Genomic DNA, 20,198 nt, shown 5'->3' with positions numbered 1-20,198 from the left:
GCATTGCAATGCATGAACCCTCTTATGCATTGCACTATAAATCATGGATTTAAAGTCCAAACGACCAATCCGAACCGTTCATCTTGTTCTTCATATTAATATGTGCTTGGGGACCAAATTTTACATTTTTTGGAATTTTTTTACTATTTATTAAGCAATTTTGAAAGTCGCTGATCTGATGGTCCAGAAAATTTTACTGTTTACAGAAAAACAGCAATTTTCAAAAATGCTTAATAAATAGTAAAAAAAATCCAAAAAATGTAAAATTTGGTCTCCAAAAACATTTCAATATGGATTAAACATCTAATGGTTCGGATCGGTCATTTGGACTTTAAATCCGTGATTATAGTGCAATGCATAAGGGGGTTCATGCATTGCAATGCACCATAGCCCATCTCTCTCTCTCTCTCTCTATATATATAGAGAGTTAGGCTGGGGTGCTATGGATAGCATAGTGGCCTCTATGCTACGGCTCAATATTCGAGTTTTCAAAATCCAAACGGTCGATCCGAACCGTTCATCTTATTCTCCATATTAATATCTGCTTGGAGACCAAATTTTATAATTTTCTGAATTTTTTTACTATTTATTAAGCCACTTTGAAAATCGCTAATCCAACGGTTTTACTGTTTTGTGCAGCCACCGTTGGATCAACAATTTTGTAAAATACTTAATAAATAGTAAAAAAATTCAGAAAAATGTAAAATTTGGTCTCCAAGCAGATATTAATATGGAGAATAAGATGAACGGTTCGGATCGATCGTTTGGATTTTGAAAACTCGAATATTGAGCCGTAGCATAGAGGCCTCTATGCTATCCATAGCACCCAAGCCTAACTCTATATATATATATATATATATATATATATATATATATATATAGAGTACGGCTAACGCGCTTCCTCTAGCATATGGGCCGAAATGCTTCCGGTGGAAATTTGAAATTTCAAAATCCAAAAAGTCGATCTGAACCGTTCATCTTCTTCTCCATATTAATATCTGCTTGGAGACCAAATTTTACATTTTTCTGAAATTTTTTACTATTTATTAAGCCACTTTGAAAATTGTTGATCCAACGGTGGCTTACCAAACAGTAAAAATCAGAAGCTACCGTTGGATCAGCGATTTTCAAAATGGCTTAATAAATAGTAAAAAATTTCAGAAAAATGTAAAATTTGGTCTCCAAGCAGATATTAATATGGAGAAGAAGATGAACGGTTCAGATCGACTTTTTAGATTTTGAAATTTTAAATTTCCACCGGAAGCATTTTAGCCCATATGCTAGAGGAAGCGCGTTAGCCGTACTCTATATATATATATATATATATATATATAGGAATATGCTAGCATGCTATGCATAGCATAGAGCCCCTCCGTGCAACGGCTCGGATTTCAAGTTTTGAAAATCTTAACGGTCGATCCGAACCGTTCATCTTGTTCTCCATATTAATATGTCTTTGGAGATCAAATTTTACATTTTTTGGAGTTTTTTTACTATTTTTTTAGATTTATTGAAAATCGCTGTTTTCAGCAAATCTGGACCATAAAAAAACAGCGATTTTCAATAAATCTAAAGAAATAGTAAAAAAATTCCAAAAAATGTAAAATTTGGTCTCCAAACACATATTAATATGGAGAACAAGATGAATGGTTCGGATCGACCGTTAGGATTTTTAAAACTCGAAATCCATGCCATTGCACGGAGAGGTTCTATGCTATGCATAGCATGCTAGCATGTTCCTATATATATATATATATAGTACAGCTAACGCGCTTCCTCTAGCATATGGGCCGAAATGCTTCTGGTGGAAATTTGAAATTTCAAAATCCAAAAAGTCGATCTGAACCGTTCATCTTCTTCTCCATATTAATATCTGCTTGGAGACCAAATTTTACATTTTTCTGAAAATTTTTACTATTTATTAAGTCACTTTGAAAATTGCTGATCCAACGGTGGCTTACCAAACAGTAAAAATCAGAAGCTACCGTTGGATCAGCGATTTTCAAAATGGCTTAATAAATAGTAAAAAATTTCAGAAAAATGTAAAATTTGGTCTCCAAGCAGATATTAATATGGAGAAGAAGATGAACGGTTCAGATTGACTTTTTGGATTTTGAAATTTCAAATTTCCACCGAAAGCATTTCGGCCCATATGCTAGAGGAAGCGCGTTAGCCGTACTCTATATATATATATATATATATATATATATATATATATATATATAGAGTTAGGCTGGGGTGCTATGGATAGCATAGTGGCCTCTATGCTACGGCTCAATATTCGAGTTTTCAAAATCCAAACGGTCGATCCGAACCGTTCATCTTATTCTCCATATTAATATCTGCTTGGAGACCAAATTTTACATTTTTCTGAATTTTTTTACTATTTATTAAGTATTTTACAAAATTGTTGATCCAACGGTGGCTGCACAAAACAGTAAAACCGTTGGATTAGCGATTTTCAAAGTGGCTTAATAAATAGTAAAAAAATTCAGAAAATTATAAAATTTGGTCTCCAAGCAGATATTAATATGGAGAATAAGATGAACGGTTCGGATCGACCGTTTGGATTTTGAAAACTCGAATATTGAGCCGTAGCATAGAGGCCACTATGCTATCCATAGCACCCCAGCCTAACTCTATATATATATATATATATATATATATATATATGAGGAGGGTTCAAATGCACCCAAATTTTTGTATACCCAAATGCACCCTAATTTTCAAAAAAAAATTCTCCTTTTTCAAAGTCCGAATAGTCAATCTGAACCGTTAGATGCGATCTATATATTAAGATGTGCTTGGAGACCAAATTTTACATTTTTTGGATTTTTTTTTTACTATTTATTAAGCCACTTTGAAAATCGCTAATTTTACATTTTCTGGACCATTGGATCAGCGATTTTCAAAGTAGCTTAATAAATAATAAACAAATTCCAAAAAATATAAAATTTGGTCTCCAAGCACATCTTAATATGTAGATCGCATCTAACGGTTCGGATTGACTATTCAGACTTTGAAAACGGAGAAAAAGGATATGGTGCATTTGGGTGCACAAAAATTTGGATGCATTTGAACCCTCCTATATATATATATATATATATGAGTAAGGCTACATTGCAATGCATAGGCATTTTTCTACATTGTACTATAAATCACCGGATTTAAAGTCCAAATAATTGATCCAAACCGTTCATCTTGTTCTCCATATTAATGTGTTTGGAGACCAAATTTTATATTTTTTGGAAATTTTTTACTATTTATTTAGATTTATTGAAAATCGCTATTTTTTATGGTCCAGATTTGTCTGAAAAATAATGATTTCCAATAAATCTAAAAAAAAGTAAAAAATTTCAAAAAAATGTAAAATTTGGTCTTCAAACACATATTAATATGGAAAAGAAGATGAACGGTTTGAATCGGTTATTTGGACTCAGGGGCGGAACTAGAAAATTTAAATAGGGGGGGTTAATCTATAAAATGTAATATATGAAAAAAAAAATGTGGCTAGTGGGAATTGAACCCATGACCTCACACATAACAACTAGAACTCAAACCACTAAACTACCAACAAATAGTTGTTACTTTGTGAGGGGTGCTAGACTATATAAAAGTTCAAAAAACTCAAAAGTTTAATTGATGTTTAATATACATAATTAAGAATTTTAAAATCATAGGGTGGCTTAGCACCCCCTGATCAATACATAAATCCGCCCCTGTTTGGACTTTAAATTCGGTGATTTACAGTTCAATGTACAAAAATACCTACACATTACAATGTATAGTAGCCTTACTCCTAACAACATACCTTTAAGACCGAAATTTTTAAATATACCATAACCCCAAAAAAGATAAACTAAACCACCACATTTTCTGAAAATTTCAAATTTTGACACGGCCACATCCCCAAAATGCGGCCACTTTTCTGCAGGCTACATCTAGGGGATGCGGCCACCATTTTTTTTTCCTTCTCGTGCAGTTCAATCTGAACGGAAAAAAAAAAAAAAAAAAAAAAAAAAAAAAAAAATAGGTGGTCGCATCCTAAATGCAGCCCAAAAAAAGGTAACTGCACTTAGGGGATGCGACCATATCAAAATTCAAATTTTTCATAAATCGTGGTTATTTGATTTATCTTTTCTGAGAATATGGTATATTTAAAAATTTCTGCGTTTAAGAAGGCTGCAAAGAGAAGTGGAGAGATCCATAGTACTTTAGGAGTTATGGGTTGCTATTTGTGGGGATGGTATAATTAAGCATACTTGGATCCGTGGTAAGTTAACTCATGGACTGATTAAGGCCCAAAAGGCCGGGCCGACGACATTAATTTCTGTTACTAGGCCCAAAACTTATTTTCCTTTCCCCTCTCCGCGCAGCCGCGTTTATTGATTACATACTTTTAATGATGTATAATTTGAGCACTATTAATTATTGGTTTAATGTTCATTTTAATTGATAATTCATTTATTATATCGCTAGCCTTGTCAAAAAAAGTCATAATCTCACCTAGTTCTCTTTTTCTCTTCTTTTAGGTATTTCAAAGGCTGATTTGAGGGGATACATAAAGAAGGATCGTCGGTGTTACCCATCAGGACCATTTGCGACGAGTAAAATATTGGAAACATATTTGAATCCATATTTTCTTTGAGCGTGAGATTGTCACCAATTTGATTGTTCATTATAACAAAGTGAGATTCCTTTAGAGAGTCTCATTTAATTGTATGTTTTTCTTAAAACACTCATAGACATTAATGGAATAACAAAAATAAGTTCAGGATTCATAAAGATCAACACACAAATATATATAACCATCTATTGGGTTGTCTATCATTGGTAATTCTCATTTTAACTAATTATTAATATACAAATTACATCTTCAGTTGTACACATTAAAGGTCTATATATATTTATATTTTATATAACATATTAATGCTTATATATAAATATATAATATAAAGAGGAGGGTTCAAATGTCTTTTATCTTTTGTGTGTCTATCATGTCTCTATTTTTAAAATTTTAATAACTCAAAAATTAAATAATAAACAACAAAATAAAACCATTAGATGTTATCTTTCTAATTTTCTATATGTACTCATAAAAAATTATCACATTTTGATTTTGTTTTTATGTGAATCAATAATTGAAAAATCAACATCTAGAAATTATTCATATTAGTACGTTTTTACAAGCTCTTGATGACAATCAAAACAAAGTTGAAATGTCATAATTTTTTACACGTGCATAAATAAAATGATGTAGATCATATCCAACGATTTTATTTTGACTTTTGAGTTTTAAATTTTGAGTTATTCATGTTTTTAAAAATAGAAGCACAATGGAGGCACAAAAAATGAAGGCATTTGAACCCTCCTCTTTATATACGTAATAATTTTATGAGTTCAGTTGGCATGCTACCGATAGTGAAACGACATGCCGTGTTATCGGTTCAAAAATTTATCGGATAGGCTTAAAATAATCTAATTTACAAGTGATGCACATATAAAATTTATAAAATTTCAAATTTGTTAGGATTTCTAAGGTTGAGAAGAAGAATGATAGCTAGAGACAATAGAAACAACTAAATTGATTTTCTTAGACTAATTTCTCTCTATTACAAAAGTCTTAACTTAAGACAATTAAAGACACATAGCTTAATGGTTCTGAATAGCAATTTTAGTTAAATTATAACAAAATTCAATTAGTAAAAAAATAAAGCAGTTAAATAATGCAAGAAAAATGAATGTATTGAAATTAATAAATTTTTATTTTCTTTAACACTTGAATTTATACTAAATAAATTCGAACGAATTCGAAAATTTTCATCGAAAGGAATTCTTCAATGGCAATATTTGTTTTCAACATTTTGTTTACTTAAGCCTTACGTTATAACACCCCTCCTCGAACTTGCTAGCAAAAAAAATAAAAAAATAAAAGAAAAAGAAAAGGGAAAAGGGAAAAATAAAGCATTTCCCCTTAATTGGGATCCGTAAAAATCAAATAATTAATTTCGCTCGCTCGCCAAGATTTATGCAAAAGTTTTACATGCACACCTTGGGATTCGGATGTAATTACAATTTATACGCGTCACGTATCTTGGCAGAGAGAGAGAGAGAGAGAGAGAGAAAGGGGGGGGGGGGGGGGGGGGGGGGGGGGGGGGTTATTAATTTAAAGCAAAAGATTGAAGAAAACTAAGTTGGTTAAAAAGAGGAGAGAAGAGAGAGAGCACACGAAAACCAAATCAGATTGTAGATAGAATTGAGTGAGGTCACATGGTGAGGCAATGATGAGGAGGAATAAGGAATTGAATTGCTTTATTCCCTTGCGTGCATCATCTTCATAATTCATTCATCTATCATACTATCATACTATCTATTTATCTATTTTTATTTTGTTTGCGCGCCTTTCTTAGAAACAAAACAAAACAAAACGCTGATTGATCTAAAGAAAGACTCGCAAAAACGCTTGGGACTCGGGCCCCATTTAGCAAATGCGGCGAATCCCGAGGTTCCTTTTTTAAAACTAAATATAAGGCTGCTGTGACAATCAGACAACACCATTTCTCCTCCCGAGGCACCATTTTTTTTTTCTCTTCTCTTCTCTTGCTATGCATTTCCATCACACATTTCTTAAAACCACACGATTTCATATTATTTAATGTATTCCAAATACAAATAAGACATGCAATTGATTATTCCCAACTCCCAAGGAAAATATATTTTGGCCATAATCTTTGTATTTTGTATTTTTAACAGATTCTTTTTTTCAAATTTTTCCCAAACTTTTACATTTCGGTAACAATTTTACAAATGATATATTGGAATCACAACCCGGCATGATTTGGTAGACCGGTGTTATCGAATTCGGATCAGAGCAGTTTGGACCAATGTTGTAAAAAACGGTCTTAAAGATTAATTAAATAGTCTTTTAATCATTAAAGGTGGTCAAATTGTTACGAATACGCTTAACGGATGTCTTTTGCGGATGAAAATGATTAATCGGCCATTTTTCTAATTAATTGACTGTTTTACCATATAATCATCCGTTTATTTCCGTTTATTCCAATTTATTTTAATGAATATTTATTTTCACATTGATTTTTTTTTTCTGTGACAGTGTATGATAATAAATTTTATAAATTATGTATTGTAATTTTATTTGTGTTTGGACATACATTCAATATTTTTTATATATGTTTTTTTCTTCTTACTTACTTTGAAATTGATTAATTATTATATGTATTGTAATTTTATTTATATACCATATATGTTTCTTACTTATTGATGTATTTTTTTCAATTAGTACGACATGTTAATTTATTAAACTAAGTTATTATAAACTAAGTTATTATAAACTAAATTTAGTGATTTTTATATTAGAATGTTTCATTTCTTTCAAATAATATATTATTAGTATTTGAAAAAAGCTTAATTCTTGAATTTATTTTTCATTAAATAAATGTATTACTTATACATATAAATTGGTTATGCGTTAAGAAAAAATAAACGTAATGTCATGCTATAATAATAGAACTAAGTTAAATTAAGTTTATTTGATAAGTTTAATGAGTTAAATAAATCATTTTTTATAGATTATGATATATATACATAAATTTTATAAAAATATTAAATTATTCGCATTATTTTAAATAATCAGCTGCATACTGATTAATTGTTTGACAATACTTCATCTGTTCGATGACCGCATACCGTTATTTACAACTCAAGTTTAGACCATAAATGAATGAAATCTAGAGTCCAAATCGGTTCAGTCTATACAAGACCTGATAAAAAAAAGACAAAAACTTGATGAACCGATCAACTTTCGAATAAACCGGCAAATTAGTTTAATGTCCTTTTTTTGTTTTACAAATTCATGTTATCAAAATTGAACCGTCTATCGACTTGGTCACGGCTCGGGTCAGCGGTTCAATGGTTGGATTGTTGAATCAATCAGTTTGACGGCTAATTTTCATATGATAAATTTTCGGTGAATATACTATGGCTGTTTATAATGAGAAAAAGATAAATTAACAACACTTATTTTGACAATCTCGACGAACAAGACTTTTCAAAATGATTCAACTAAAATTAAAATGTAAATTTTATAAATTTGTTATTGGACATTATAGATAATCTAACAGTTTAATTTGATGCAATTGTAGCATTAATAATTATGGGTGAAAACAGAGCGGATAATATTTGATCTGTATTCGAAAAATTAAATATGAATATATGTATCTGAATATTTCTATGGATATGAATACAGATATAGTTTTTAAGTTTTAATTATTTGTATCCGGATGATAAAAATATACTATATAGTTTAACATATATTATGGAATAAAAAAATATTTTATTCATCAATATAATTAAAAAAAATTATATGAACTTTAGTATTCTATTATAATATTTATATTTTTTTTAATAAGTATATGATCTGATATGTATCCGTCCATTATCTAATTCGTAATTGTATCCGAAAATTAAAAATAAATATGGATATGATTTTATTACCATCCGCTCTATATCTGATTCGTTTTCACTCTAAATTGTATGATAAATTATTAATTTTAAATCGTTGAAATTTGATGTATGGTGAACATATACTAAATCTTTTTTTTTAATTATAAACATATCTATGCGAGGTCAAGTACTAATAAAATTAATCATAATATTATCCTATTTGAACAGTTTACAAGCGTATTGACCTATCATTTAGTATAGACTAGAGTGTTGATCCATAAAGACTACATTTGAGTAGTATAAGTTTGAAATATTTGAACAAGCTAGACTAAATTCATAATTTAAGAATTTTGAAAGTTAAATTCCTAAATCAAGAAGGATTCATAAATTAACACAAATCTTAATAAAGGAAGTTCTCCGGTCTCTAAATTCTTAGGAGTTTTCGGCTTCATTATAATACCTAATTATTACCTAATCAATTTACTTAAACTAAATTTTTCTTGCTTGATTTGAGGGATTTTAATCCACAATTAGTATTTACCCATTTTCATAGCATAACACCCTATCTAGGAAAAATCTTTTTCAATGTTGCTAACCTAAACGCATTATTTTTTTAATTATCCAAATGCTATAATTAGTCACCAACTTTATATAATGATCCTAAATTTCGAATGTTGATTTCCCGAATAGTTCTTAAGTCTCACGACATCGAGTATTGACTTAAATTAAGTTGGTGAAGTAATCAATAACCAGTATTTGATATGATGACAAAAGTAATACTCTCCGTATAGAATGTTTAGATTTGAAATCCAAAAATATTATTTTTGTACATATATTAAATAATTAGATAACTTGAACTCTAATCTTTACTTAAAAAGTTGATGAAGTAATCAACGGATCTGATTAAGTTTGCATTGACTACCTCAGTTTTCATGCATACATACTCTAATTTCAATTCTTGTGTCAAGCTATTAAAAAATGTACTTTGTCTAAACCGATTTTATATATTTCAAAATAAAATAAATATACAAAATAAGCATGCAAAAATAAATCAACTACACAACAGAAAATTTAATCCAAGTAAATCAATTAAACGACAACAAAGTATCAAGTTAGATGTCTAAACTCTAAGAAAAACTACTAAAAAGGTAAATAGGATATAATAAACTATAAAAAATAAGGAGAGCAAAATGAAAGAACAAATTCTAGAATTGTCTATTTCTTTCAAAGCTCCTTGCCTAAGTAACAGGGTGTACCCACATAGTTTCGGAAGAGAGAGGCAATTAGAATGTTTTGAACAACTTTGCTAATTCTGAATTTTTTTTTGTCTTTATCTGAATGTTTGATTTGTAATTCGAATTAAATTTAGAATTAAAATTAAAATAATTTCTTGAATTATGATTGATAATTTTAGAATTATAGGTTAGAGAATAAAAAATTACAAATTATAGTATTGGAAATTACAAGTTAAAGCATTGTTTTTTTTTACCGAGTATCTAATTAGTTAATGAATTTAAACTCAATTAGTTATTTAAACCCGGTACTTTTTTACTCCCTGACGAAAATCCTGAGTCCGCCGTGCTAAGTAAGATCTGATTTTTCTATTTTTTTTAACCCTTTATGCTAATCCTAATACTAAAAACATGCAGGTACTTTCTAGAGATGTGTTCGGAAGTTTTCAGGAAGTTTGGAGATAGAGGAGTGGAGAAATTGCTCAATAACCGCTTCTTGCGCATGTGTTTCAGGTCGAAGTTTTGTCCTAGTCATAACTTGTGTAATTTTGCCCCTATCTGTTTCGGCTCGAAATTGCTTTTCAATCTTCTTTCGGCCTAAATGGAAACCTGAAAGGTACATTTGTATTTAGGTCATAACTTGGTCATCTCAACTCTAATTGAGGTGAAATAAAATTTACTACAAAACTTACAAAGAGATCTACAAGCCTTGGCCAAGTTTTCACGTCCTGTTCTTCATTTTCTCATCAATTTGTGCTCCAAAATACTTAAATTTTCTTCATATCCGCACAAAATTTCAAAAACTATGATAGTAATCCAACCTTATTGCTAACATAATCTAAATCAAGATATTTGATCTATTTTTAAAATAAAACTGTAATTAATATTTATATATTAATTTTGCACTAATCAGTCTCTAAAGCATCTCATTAAATAAAGAATTGACTTGGCCATATCAATGTCTTAAATTACTGACACTGAGCCCCACAGGAGAAAGCCACTGAGAGCACACAGGACAAGTGCCACAACCATCTCAGTTTCCTTTCACTTTTGTCTCTTTCTCTATTTTTCCTTTTTTTTTTTTAATTTCTTTGCAAGTAATAGTAGTAGCTTTGTAGCTTTAGCTTTTATTTGAAAAAAAAAAGGGAAAAAAACAAAAGAAAAAAAAAAAAAACTGAAGCGTTACTGCGTTATTGTTGAATTGAATGATTAGAATATTTAATGGAGAGGGCCCACAGGGCAGGGAGATGGAGATGGAGAGGGAGAGAAATAGAAATAGGAAGGGCAAGGAATCCGTGTGGCGAAGGCTTTTCATTCAGCAGTCTTCTCTTGTTCAGTTGTTCTTCTCCTCCTCAGTATTCACACACAGTAACTCCCGCACTCACTCACTCTACTGGAATTGTTAGTGCTAATTAAGTAAGGGAATTAATAGTTAGTAGTAGTAATTGATTGCATTTGGTAACTCCCTTTGACCCCATTCAATTCCAATTCCATTTAATACCTTATTTAGGGGGATTAGTTATCTCCGATCTCAGCCTCAGGAGAGGAGAGGAGGTCATCAGATAGATAGATTTCTTCTAATTGCTCTGCTAGATTTGTCCAAATAGTAATACGGGGGAGCTTGTATTTACAAGGAGGGAGAAAACAACCAACGACCAAGTGCTAGCATCAGTGAAGACAGCACAAATAGCCAGATGGATCCCCCGCGTCGCTCCGGCGCCACCAGCTGCGATCTCCACCCGCACGACGACGCCTTCTCCGGCAGCTTTTGCCCCTCCTGCCTCCGCGACCGCCTCGCAGGACTCGACGCCTCCGCCTCCCCTTCCTCCGTTCCAGCACCCGGCCGCCGCTCCACCTCCTCTCTCCGTGTCAGATCCCTTTTCTCCCAACGCCCCTCCATCCCCTCCTCCTCCGCATCCGCATCCGCCTCCGCCTCTTCTGCCCACCTCCGCCGCTGCAAGTCCTTCTCCCTCTCACACCCGCCGGACAGTGGCAGAGGCAGAGGGTCCACAATCCATGAAGAAGAAGAAGACCTCAAGCCCATGAAGATCCACTTAGATCTGGAGTCCCATTCTCACTCCAGGCCCAGACACTCCACTTCTATACCCTCTAATTCCAATTCCAATTTCTTGATCAGAAAGTGGCACCAGTGGCGCGGCAAGCACATCCACAGGAAGCAGCAGCATTGCACCAACAACCTGGCTGCCGCTCCTCCCATGCCCCTGCCCCATCTCGTCCCCCATGGCCCTACCATCACTGGGTCCCGCCGATCCTGCGATACTGAACCCCGCTTCTCTGTCGATGCGGGTCGCATCTCCTTCGATTGCCCGCCCCGCTTTTCTTTTGATGAACCCCGAGCTTCTTGGGATGGGTACTCAGCCTCAGCTCGACCCATCAATTATTCTCGGTTCCATCCTGTGCTTTCTGCAGCAGACTGTGCACTGGACCCCTCAGGAATTCGCCGGTACGATGATCAGATCCCTGTAGAAGATGAGAGTGCAATCCCGGGCTCTCAGGCTCAGACCAGGGATTATTACCTTGACTCGTCCAGTTCCAGTCGCCGCAGGAGGAGCTTCGAGAGGTCAGCTTCCATGAGAAAAGGGCCCCAACCCGAACTTGAAATTGATGCGGAGCATAGGTCCATACCAGCTTTCAATTCTAAGGTTTCGCCGGCAGGCGGTGCCGAATTCTACCACTACCACCATGCAATTGCAACCAGGGATGGGGATGGCATGTCAGGGAGCTTCAGTTCTGTTTTCCAGGACCCATGCAAGTCTCAGATTGCTGAGAAAAAACCCAAAAAATGGACCAAAGGATGGAACCTGTGGGGTCTGATACAAAAAAAGGGGAACAGCAAGGATCAATCTGCAAACACAAATCATGTGTCGAGCAACCATCCTGAGCATTTTATGAGATGCAATAGCAGCATTAGTGCAAGGAGTTCATTCAGCAGTTACAATGCTACTGGTGGAAGCATGAGAAGAAACAGTGTCGACATGATTAACATTAACAGCACTCACACTAACACCAACAACGGGTACAGCAAGAAGAGAAGGGATGAATTTGTTTTGGAAAGAAATCGGAGCGCACGCTTCTCTCCAGGTCGAGTGGATAACAGCATGCTGAGGTTCTATTTGACTCCAATGATGGGAAACCAGAGCGGAAGGAGGAGTAGTGGGGTCAGACCAGTCAGTACAGGTTCGCAATCACTGTCTGCGAGACCCGTTCACCGATTGTACTGAAAAAAGGAAGGACACAGTTCCTCCATTCATTGATGTACAACTAGTCAGTCAGTTAAATGCAACATGTTATATGTAAGTTGTAGCTTTCGCCTTTAGTCTTCTTGTATGTTGTTGCATTGAGGAGAATAGGTCAATTAATTGGTCAGATATATATAATTAAATGAAATGAAATTAAACCAAATGTCCTCATTTCTGATTACAATTCCCTATATTACCTCCTGATCGTTTAATTATAATTACTTTTAGTTGGTCGTAAGTCATAACCTTGAGTGTGAATTTCCAAATTAATCTTTTGCTCGTAAGAGAGACAAATGAGAGGGGTGGATGCTTGGAGTCCGTGGCTATAATTGCTAAGGCTGTACACAACCACGATGGATGGTCCAAAAGTGCTTGATAATATATAGTATGAATTGCACATAATTATCATAGATAATTAGGAGCACGAAGAGCAATTGACCAGAGACATTTTTTTATTTTCTACAAATGGAAATGGAGGATGAATGTGATGCATGGGTAAAGGTCAACCTTTGCAAAATTGCTCATTCTTCTCTCTGCTTCTCTCCTTCTCTTTCAAGGGATGTCAAGTCAATGTCAATTTTATTTCTTATCATGTCAATGATGTCATGTCTCACACTCCACACACACAAACACAGACACGCACAGTAAAAAAGAGCAGAGACGGCCATGGGGATTGGGTTGGGGTTGGGGTCCATCAAATGTGTCAGCCAGCAAGGATGCAAATGAGGTGCATAGTAAGCACTAATTATTAGCTAACAATGATTCCTCCTGCTTGGAGCCTTTAATCGAATCCAACACCCACACGTAAACATAGCGTAGCATGTTAATAATTAATTAATTGTTGAAATACCATCCAGACGTTGCTTCATCTTTCACTTTCACTCCAGGAAAAATTAATTAATGCGTTTTGACTAACTAACTAATATTCATCACTCGACGTATTGTGTAGTTGCTAAAGTTTAGAGAACTGGCATGTAAATGATCAACTTGCGCATATTAGGAGGAGAAACAAGCAGAGCTACAAAATAATCTCTAATTTGGTCCAATATATGTTTCCTTAAGTAGGTTAGGTTTAGTAGGTAATAAATCCTTGTCATGGAGACTACATTCTAGCTAGGTTTTGTTAGTATAATTCAATCAGCAAGCACGTCTTAACAATTACAAATTGGTTGACAAGTAAAATAAATTATAAATTCATCCCATGACCCCAACTCATACTGTATGGATCGAACACATACTGAGCAAAAGCTGCTACATTTAGAGTAGAAAAAACGTGTCGTGCCGTCAGGGGCAGATTTAGGATTTTCGTCAGAGGAAGGTAAAAAAAATATCGAATCGGGTTTAAATAGCTTATCGGATTTAAATTCATTAACTAATTGGATACTTGATAAAAAAAAATAATGTTTTGACTTGTATTTTCTAATACCTTGACTTATAATTTATGATCATATGACTTATAATTAATATTACCAATCATAATTCAAGAAATTTATTTTGATTTTAACATTAAATTTAACCCAAATTACAAATCAAACATCCAAAGAAGGGCAAAAATTTTTTTAGGGAGGGGCAAAGTTGATCGGTACCAATAGATCGCCACTAAAACTCGAAATCCATGAGGGGCGGCTGCCCCCTTGTGCTACAGTAGATCCGCCCCTGCGTGCTGTGACCTGTGCTGTGTCGTGCTGTGTCCAAACGTAACTAGTCACGTTTCTCATGTTTAACTATTTTTTTCATAATTTAAATTAGTTTATTCAAGATTCACTATTTGATTAAGACCTAACGGTCCTAATTACATGTGACTTACGTGATTACGTGCCGTGCCGTGATTGGATCTTTTGCGTGTCATGCCATGATTAAAATGTTAAGGAATGGTAACGGCACGCGACACGCGAGTCACAGCACGGAACAGTAACACGTTCCGTGCCGTTACGTGATGGAGCAGACTCCGCTGTGCCATTTTTCCCACACTAGCTACATTACAATTGGTATTTAATTCTTACCAATAGAGGATAGGGATGTTTGCATGGAGAGGCACCTAAAACTAAAAGCACTTTTACACGACATGAAATTTATTTATTTGGATCTACATGAAGAAGACATCAGCTAATTATATTCAAACTTGAGTTACTAATTTTTAAATTGCATTGCAGCAGGGGTCCATATGTATAATATTTTTTTGATGTAGACCATATGTATAATATTATTATCTAGCTACTGATGTTTCTGTTTTTGTACTTCAGGGATGCAGAGCAGATGAATTTGTTTGCTTCTACTCTACATATTATAGTGTGGATGTGTGTGGGCGGGCGAGCGTGTCTAGAGAGAGAAAGAGAGACATAATTAATATAACATAACATTATGTATGCGTCAATATATGCATCAATGTATCCAATACGTAATTTCATTATGTCAGGCAGCCTATTCAGGTGAGGAAAAAAAAAATATGAAATTACTCTTTTTAAGTACGAGTGCGAGTTAGATATTTAATTATTATTAACAAAAAAATGTGCTGATTTGACGGTCAAAAGTCACAATATTAAGGCTAAAAAGAGAATAGTGTAGATTTAATTTAGTTAATTAGTCAGATGAGAGCAGGGGTAGATTCATGATTTTGATCAGGTAGGCACAAAATATCGACAAGAGCTCCTGACGAATCCGAATGGAGTAGTGGATAGGTATCTAAAAAAGTCATGGTACGACCAGATACTTCTCCGTCACAGCACATGTGTAGGTTACGTGCCATGATCATCCACATGGCGTGACCATCTTTCAAAAATTTAGCACGGTAAGACACGTCACGTAAAAGATTTGGTTACAGCATGATATACAGTCACTTGTAATTAGGACCGTTAGATCTTAATCAAATGGTGAATCTTAAATAAACTAATCTAAATTATGAAAAAAAAATTAACGAGATAAACGTGACTGGTCACGTTTGGACACGTCATGTGTGGTCATGGCGTGATTAATGTGTTGTGACCAAAGGTTTAAATAGCGTTTATCGCGTCATAGCAAAACGACTAAAAAAATGATGATATGTCCATATAGAGCCGCTATAGCGTGCTATAGCATCAATAGTGCTAAAACTTTTATGGTTCAAAAATGTTATAGCGTCGCTATAGCGTGTTATTTAGAACCCTAGTTGTGACCATTCACGTGCCATGACCATCATTCCAAATTTGATCATGACACGACATGACACGTGATCCAAATTACGACGTGACTAGTCACGGCACGGTACATATTTATATCTTTAGTAGCGGTCTATTTTTTCTCCTAACAAATCAATGATTCTTTTAAGTGGAATAGCTAATCGGACTGTGTCTTTTTTTTTCTTTATTTTACGCAAATCAATCTAAGTTGACTTACTTTTCTACGCAATGTTCTTCTACTTAACTGTAAATTAAATTCAGAAGTAGGTATTATATCTATCCAGGAGTAGACACCAGTATAAAATACCACTGAATTAAAAAAAAAATCAAATTAAGATGTAGGCACTTGTCTAACCGTGATCCTTCCGGATTTTTTTTCTCCCATGTGTTGGAGAGGATTACTCTCACTTTATGTCAGTTGGTTTGAGATTCGGGCTACAATAGGGGCAGTATTTTTGGGCTGTGATATTTGTGCCAAGTTAAAAAGAACGGTACAGATATCAGGTATTGGAGAGGATGTGAATTCGATCCTTCTTGGATCCGCCAGTTGATGAGAGGGAAATGATAATTGCTTAATTTGATTGATGCCTGTACTCCCAGATTCATCTCTCTCGATCGCCAATCAGTTATTGTACATGTTCAATATTCAATTCTTTATTATTTTCTCCTTTACCCCATAATTGATTGTTTGATACTACTTTTCTGAAAATATGAAAACAAAACATGAACTCTGTTGCCTATTTTAACTAGCTTCGACTTAAAAATAAGAAAACAGAGAGAGGATAATAAAAGGGGTAAGAACTCTAAAAATAGCTGGGCCTTCCATTTTCCTTTCTATACTGAAAATTGAGGGAATATGATATGAGCCCTAAAAATAGTTTGGGACATATGAAAATAAATACACGATAATTTGACAAATCAAGGATGATAAATTCAAAGTCTAAGCAGCAGCCCCGACAGGGGTCTCGGCCTTGAGCCGGGATGAGCCATAAAGGATTTCTTCAAAGCGTATGATCTCATTCTTGGATCCATATGCAACCTGAGTGCGCTCGTCAAGGTTGGTGATGACTTTGTCGAGCACCGATTTCGTGCCATCGCTGCTGTAACCCCCGGCCTTCTCAATCAACAAACCGAGCGGTGCCACTTCAAATAGGAGTCTCAACTTTGCCTTGGTGGTCGGGGATATCACGTTGGTGAATATTCCCTTCTCCTTCACTATGATCTGTACAATTAATGCACCATGTCCGTATCACATATATATTTGTCTTCCTTTTTTTATTTTGTTTTGTTTTGTTTACTAATTAATTAGTTACCTGGTTGACATCAGGAACCATTCCTCCAGTGTAGCGCAGTGTGTACTTCTCTTTTACATAATAATCGATCAACTACATCACAGGCAGGAAAGAAATTAAACACGCACACAGATAAATATATATATGAGGAGGGCTCAAATGCACCATTGCTTTCATGTCCCAATCATATCCCACATCATTATCTTTGATTCCAAAGACAAAACAGACGATCCTAACCGCTAAACATGATATCTACATATATATGGACAACTATAACAAATTGCATTTGATTTGAGCTATATATTTTGATCTTGGTGGGTAATATTGTTGTTTTTTTAGTAAAAGTTGGACGTCAAGCCACCAAAGTAATTGATACCCCTATTATTACGATCAATGTTTTTCTCCATCCGGATTTCGAAACCATTACCTCCCACATCAGAGACCATGTACATGGTATTATTGTTGTGGTAGAACCATAAATAATTAACCAAAAAGGTTGGATCAACTGTATGGGAAATAAGATAACAGGTTCAGTAAATGTATATATATACTGGTACCTTGCTGTAATCAGGGTTGTCGGAAGTAGCTCGGAGGTTACCAGGAGAGAACATCTTCCCTTCCCCGATGGAAATCGTGTCTTTCACATGTTGCCACTTGCCTTCGTCTAGAAGAAGGAACTCATGGGTCCCAGGGCAATCCTTCAGAGCGAGCACATAGGTGGTGCGGGGCCCGTAAATTCCCATGGCCGCGGCGGCCTGATCTGCACCAGTGATGCCGGTGAGCTTGTCACCGGGCCAGACGCCAAATATGGTTCCTACAGTGAAGTTGGTGTCCACAATGCTTGACCCGTCCAGCGGGTCAAACGCCACGCTGAATCCGCCTGTAGTGCATGTAGTGCAGTCAATCAATCAATTAAATAAATAATTAGTGAGATCATCCAATAAAATATGTTAGAGATAATTAAGTTAACTTAATTATTTCTAACATATTTTATTGGATGTTGATTGATGTACTTAATTATCTCTAACATATTTTATTGGATGCATGTTGATTGATGTACTTAATTACCTTCGACAGGGCCGCCCATGTCCTGTAACTCGGGCACCTCCTCAGAGCAGGCATACTTACAGACGTGAGAGTACTGCAGAGCCTCGAAGAGAAGCTTGTCGGCGAGCATGTCGACAGCCAGCTGCTCGTCACCGAAGGAGTTGACGCACGCGGTGCCAGAGCAGGAAGCAGTACGCACCTTGAAGGAGATGGTGCGAATTGCCTCCCCCATGCACATCATCAGCCGGATGAGGTTTTTGTCTGGCGTTGCTTTCGCCAGGAACTCCTCCAGGCTGTCCCCGATCTCGCACTTGGTTGCAAGAGCAGAACGGCGAAAGGCCTTAGAAAATCTGGTTGAAGATGATCTAATTGATTTCACACGCAATAGATCTCCGCCAAATGAGCTCAAGTTAATCCCCTAATTAGTAGTAGAGTTTACATGAATTAATTATAACTGGTACCATATGTAATACATGCATGTCCACCAGATATATATCTAATGCACATATATATATATATATATATATAGAGAGAGAGAGAGAGAGAGAGAGAAGTTGAGTTGAGCAAATAAGTGAAGTTGGTACCTGGTTTCTGTGGGGTTGTACAGCTGAGCATTGAGTCGCCATGCGCGGTCGAGCAAATACATTTTTTGGAACGGCACTCCGAGCATAACTTGCCATACTTGTCTCCATTTTTAAAATTTTGAACGGTAATTATGAATATTAAAAATATGAGATGTATATATAAATTGAGACGTAACAAAATATATTATGCTAGCTAGCTGCTTGGGTTTGCTCAAGCAGCAGTAGCAGCTTGTGTTTTTTGGAGCTTAGGAAAAATAATTTTGGGTGAGAGGCAGAGAGAGGCCAAGGAGTAAGGGGGGGATAACTGATAAGCAATAAAATGACTTGGTGTGGCCACGTGGCAAAGAGAAAGGAGATATGGGACGAGTGAGAGGGTGAGGTAGTGCCCATGATCCATTTGTATTCATTGGTATCCATTGGTTTGTGTGGTTCCTCAATCCTGAATTCTCATTTATTACTTTTAACGTAATGTAATGTGCCACTTGTTGCTTGTGTTTCTTTGATACAGTCGGGTCGTACAAGAAACTAACCCAATAAAAGTTTTATTTGCTACCCATCCTCATTCCTCTACTCTCAGTAACGGAAAGGCAATTATAATTAATTATATATTTTTTTTATCCTACCAAAAAAAAAAAAATTGTTCGTAAAGAATTTTCACCTTCTGATTAAATTTCGACCGGTCAAATGAAATCAACGGTCAGAATTGAGTTTGGTGTGTATCACATATATCAATTAATTCCTTTAGCGCTAGAGACTCAGAGCGTTAGAGATTATGTACATGGAATGGACCAGATCGAACTTGCAGCAAAGTGTTATCTGTCAATTCAAAAATAGATCGACTCCCTGTTTAAATTAATTCTGCGGCTCCTTAATTCTCTCCATCTGTTATATATAAATATAATTAATTAGGGATCATCTCATCTCATCTCATCTCTTATATACCACCTACTCCAAAACCAAATCCAAATTCAAATCCAACCTCAGCGAGCAATTAACATGGAAGCACCGAAAGAGAGCAGCATTCCCGCACCAGCGCAGGCTCAATGCCAGGCCCAGGCGACCAAGACAGAAACAGATGAACAAGTCATAAAAGAAGCAAGCGAAAGCAGCCCATACGTGCAGTACAACGGCCTCGAGGACTACAAGATGAAGGGCTACGGTGCCC

The 20,198-nt window shown here is 35.1% G+C and overlaps 2 protein-coding genes and 1 long non-coding RNA gene across 3 annotated transcripts; 2 read left to right on the top strand and 1 right to left on the bottom strand.

The window, feature by feature from the left end:
* The first annotated feature begins 11,038 nt into the window (after window positions 1-11,038).
* On the top strand, window positions 11,039-13,139 carry LOC144574547 (protein OCTOPUS-like). Its single transcript, XM_078324520.1, has one exon. The coding sequence runs from the start codon at window positions 11,390-11,392 to the stop codon at window positions 12,935-12,937; it is 1,548 nt and encodes a 515-aa protein (XP_078180646.1). The 5' UTR covers window positions 11,039-11,389; the 3' UTR covers window positions 12,938-13,139.
* A 3,567-nt stretch (window positions 13,140-16,706) lies between these two features.
* On the top strand, window positions 16,707-16,991 carry LOC144574550 (uncharacterized). The gene is made up of 2 exons (XR_013518253.1): window positions 16,707-16,796; window positions 16,888-16,991. It is a non-coding gene; the product is annotated as an uncharacterized LOC144574550 (long non-coding RNA).
* On the bottom strand, window positions 16,913-19,401 carry SBPASE (sedoheptulose-bisphosphatase). Its single transcript, XM_078324521.1, has 5 exons — window positions 19,034-19,401; window positions 18,471-18,867; window positions 17,960-18,282; window positions 17,424-17,495; window positions 16,913-17,332 (listed from the first exon to the last, which is right to left on the bottom strand). The coding sequence occupies exons 1-5, from the start codon at window positions 19,139-19,141 to the stop codon at window positions 17,051-17,053; spliced, it is 1,182 nt and encodes a 393-aa protein (XP_078180647.1). The 5' UTR covers window positions 19,142-19,401; the 3' UTR covers window positions 16,913-17,050.
* Window positions 19,402-20,198: the final 797 nt, after the last annotated feature.

The sequence above is a fragment of the Carex rostrata genome, chromosome 23 (genome assembly GCF_964058835.1).
Source record: "Carex rostrata chromosome 23, lpCarRost1.2, whole genome shotgun sequence".
NCBI lineage: Eukaryota > Viridiplantae > Streptophyta > Magnoliopsida > Poales > Cyperaceae > Carex > Carex rostrata.
The sequence above is the reverse complement of the archived record's forward strand: the minus strand, read 5'-3'. Positions and strand labels throughout refer to the sequence as shown.

Coding starts and splice junctions, on each gene's coding strand:
- LOC144574547 (XM_078324520.1), top strand. CDS start 11,390: ATGGATCCCCCGCGTCGCTCCGGCGCCACCAGCTGCGATCTCCACCCG.
- SBPASE (XM_078324521.1), bottom strand. CDS start 19,141: ATGGAGACAAGTATGGCAAGTTATGCTCGGAGTGCCGTTCCAAAAAAT. Junction 18,868..19,033: donor TACAACCCCACAGAAACCAG/GTACCAACTTCA, acceptor ACTACTAATTAG/GGGATTAACTTGAGCTCATT. Junction 17,496..17,959: donor ACAACCCTGATTACAGCAAG/GTACCAGTATAT, acceptor CCTGTGATGTAG/TTGATCGATTATTATGTAAA.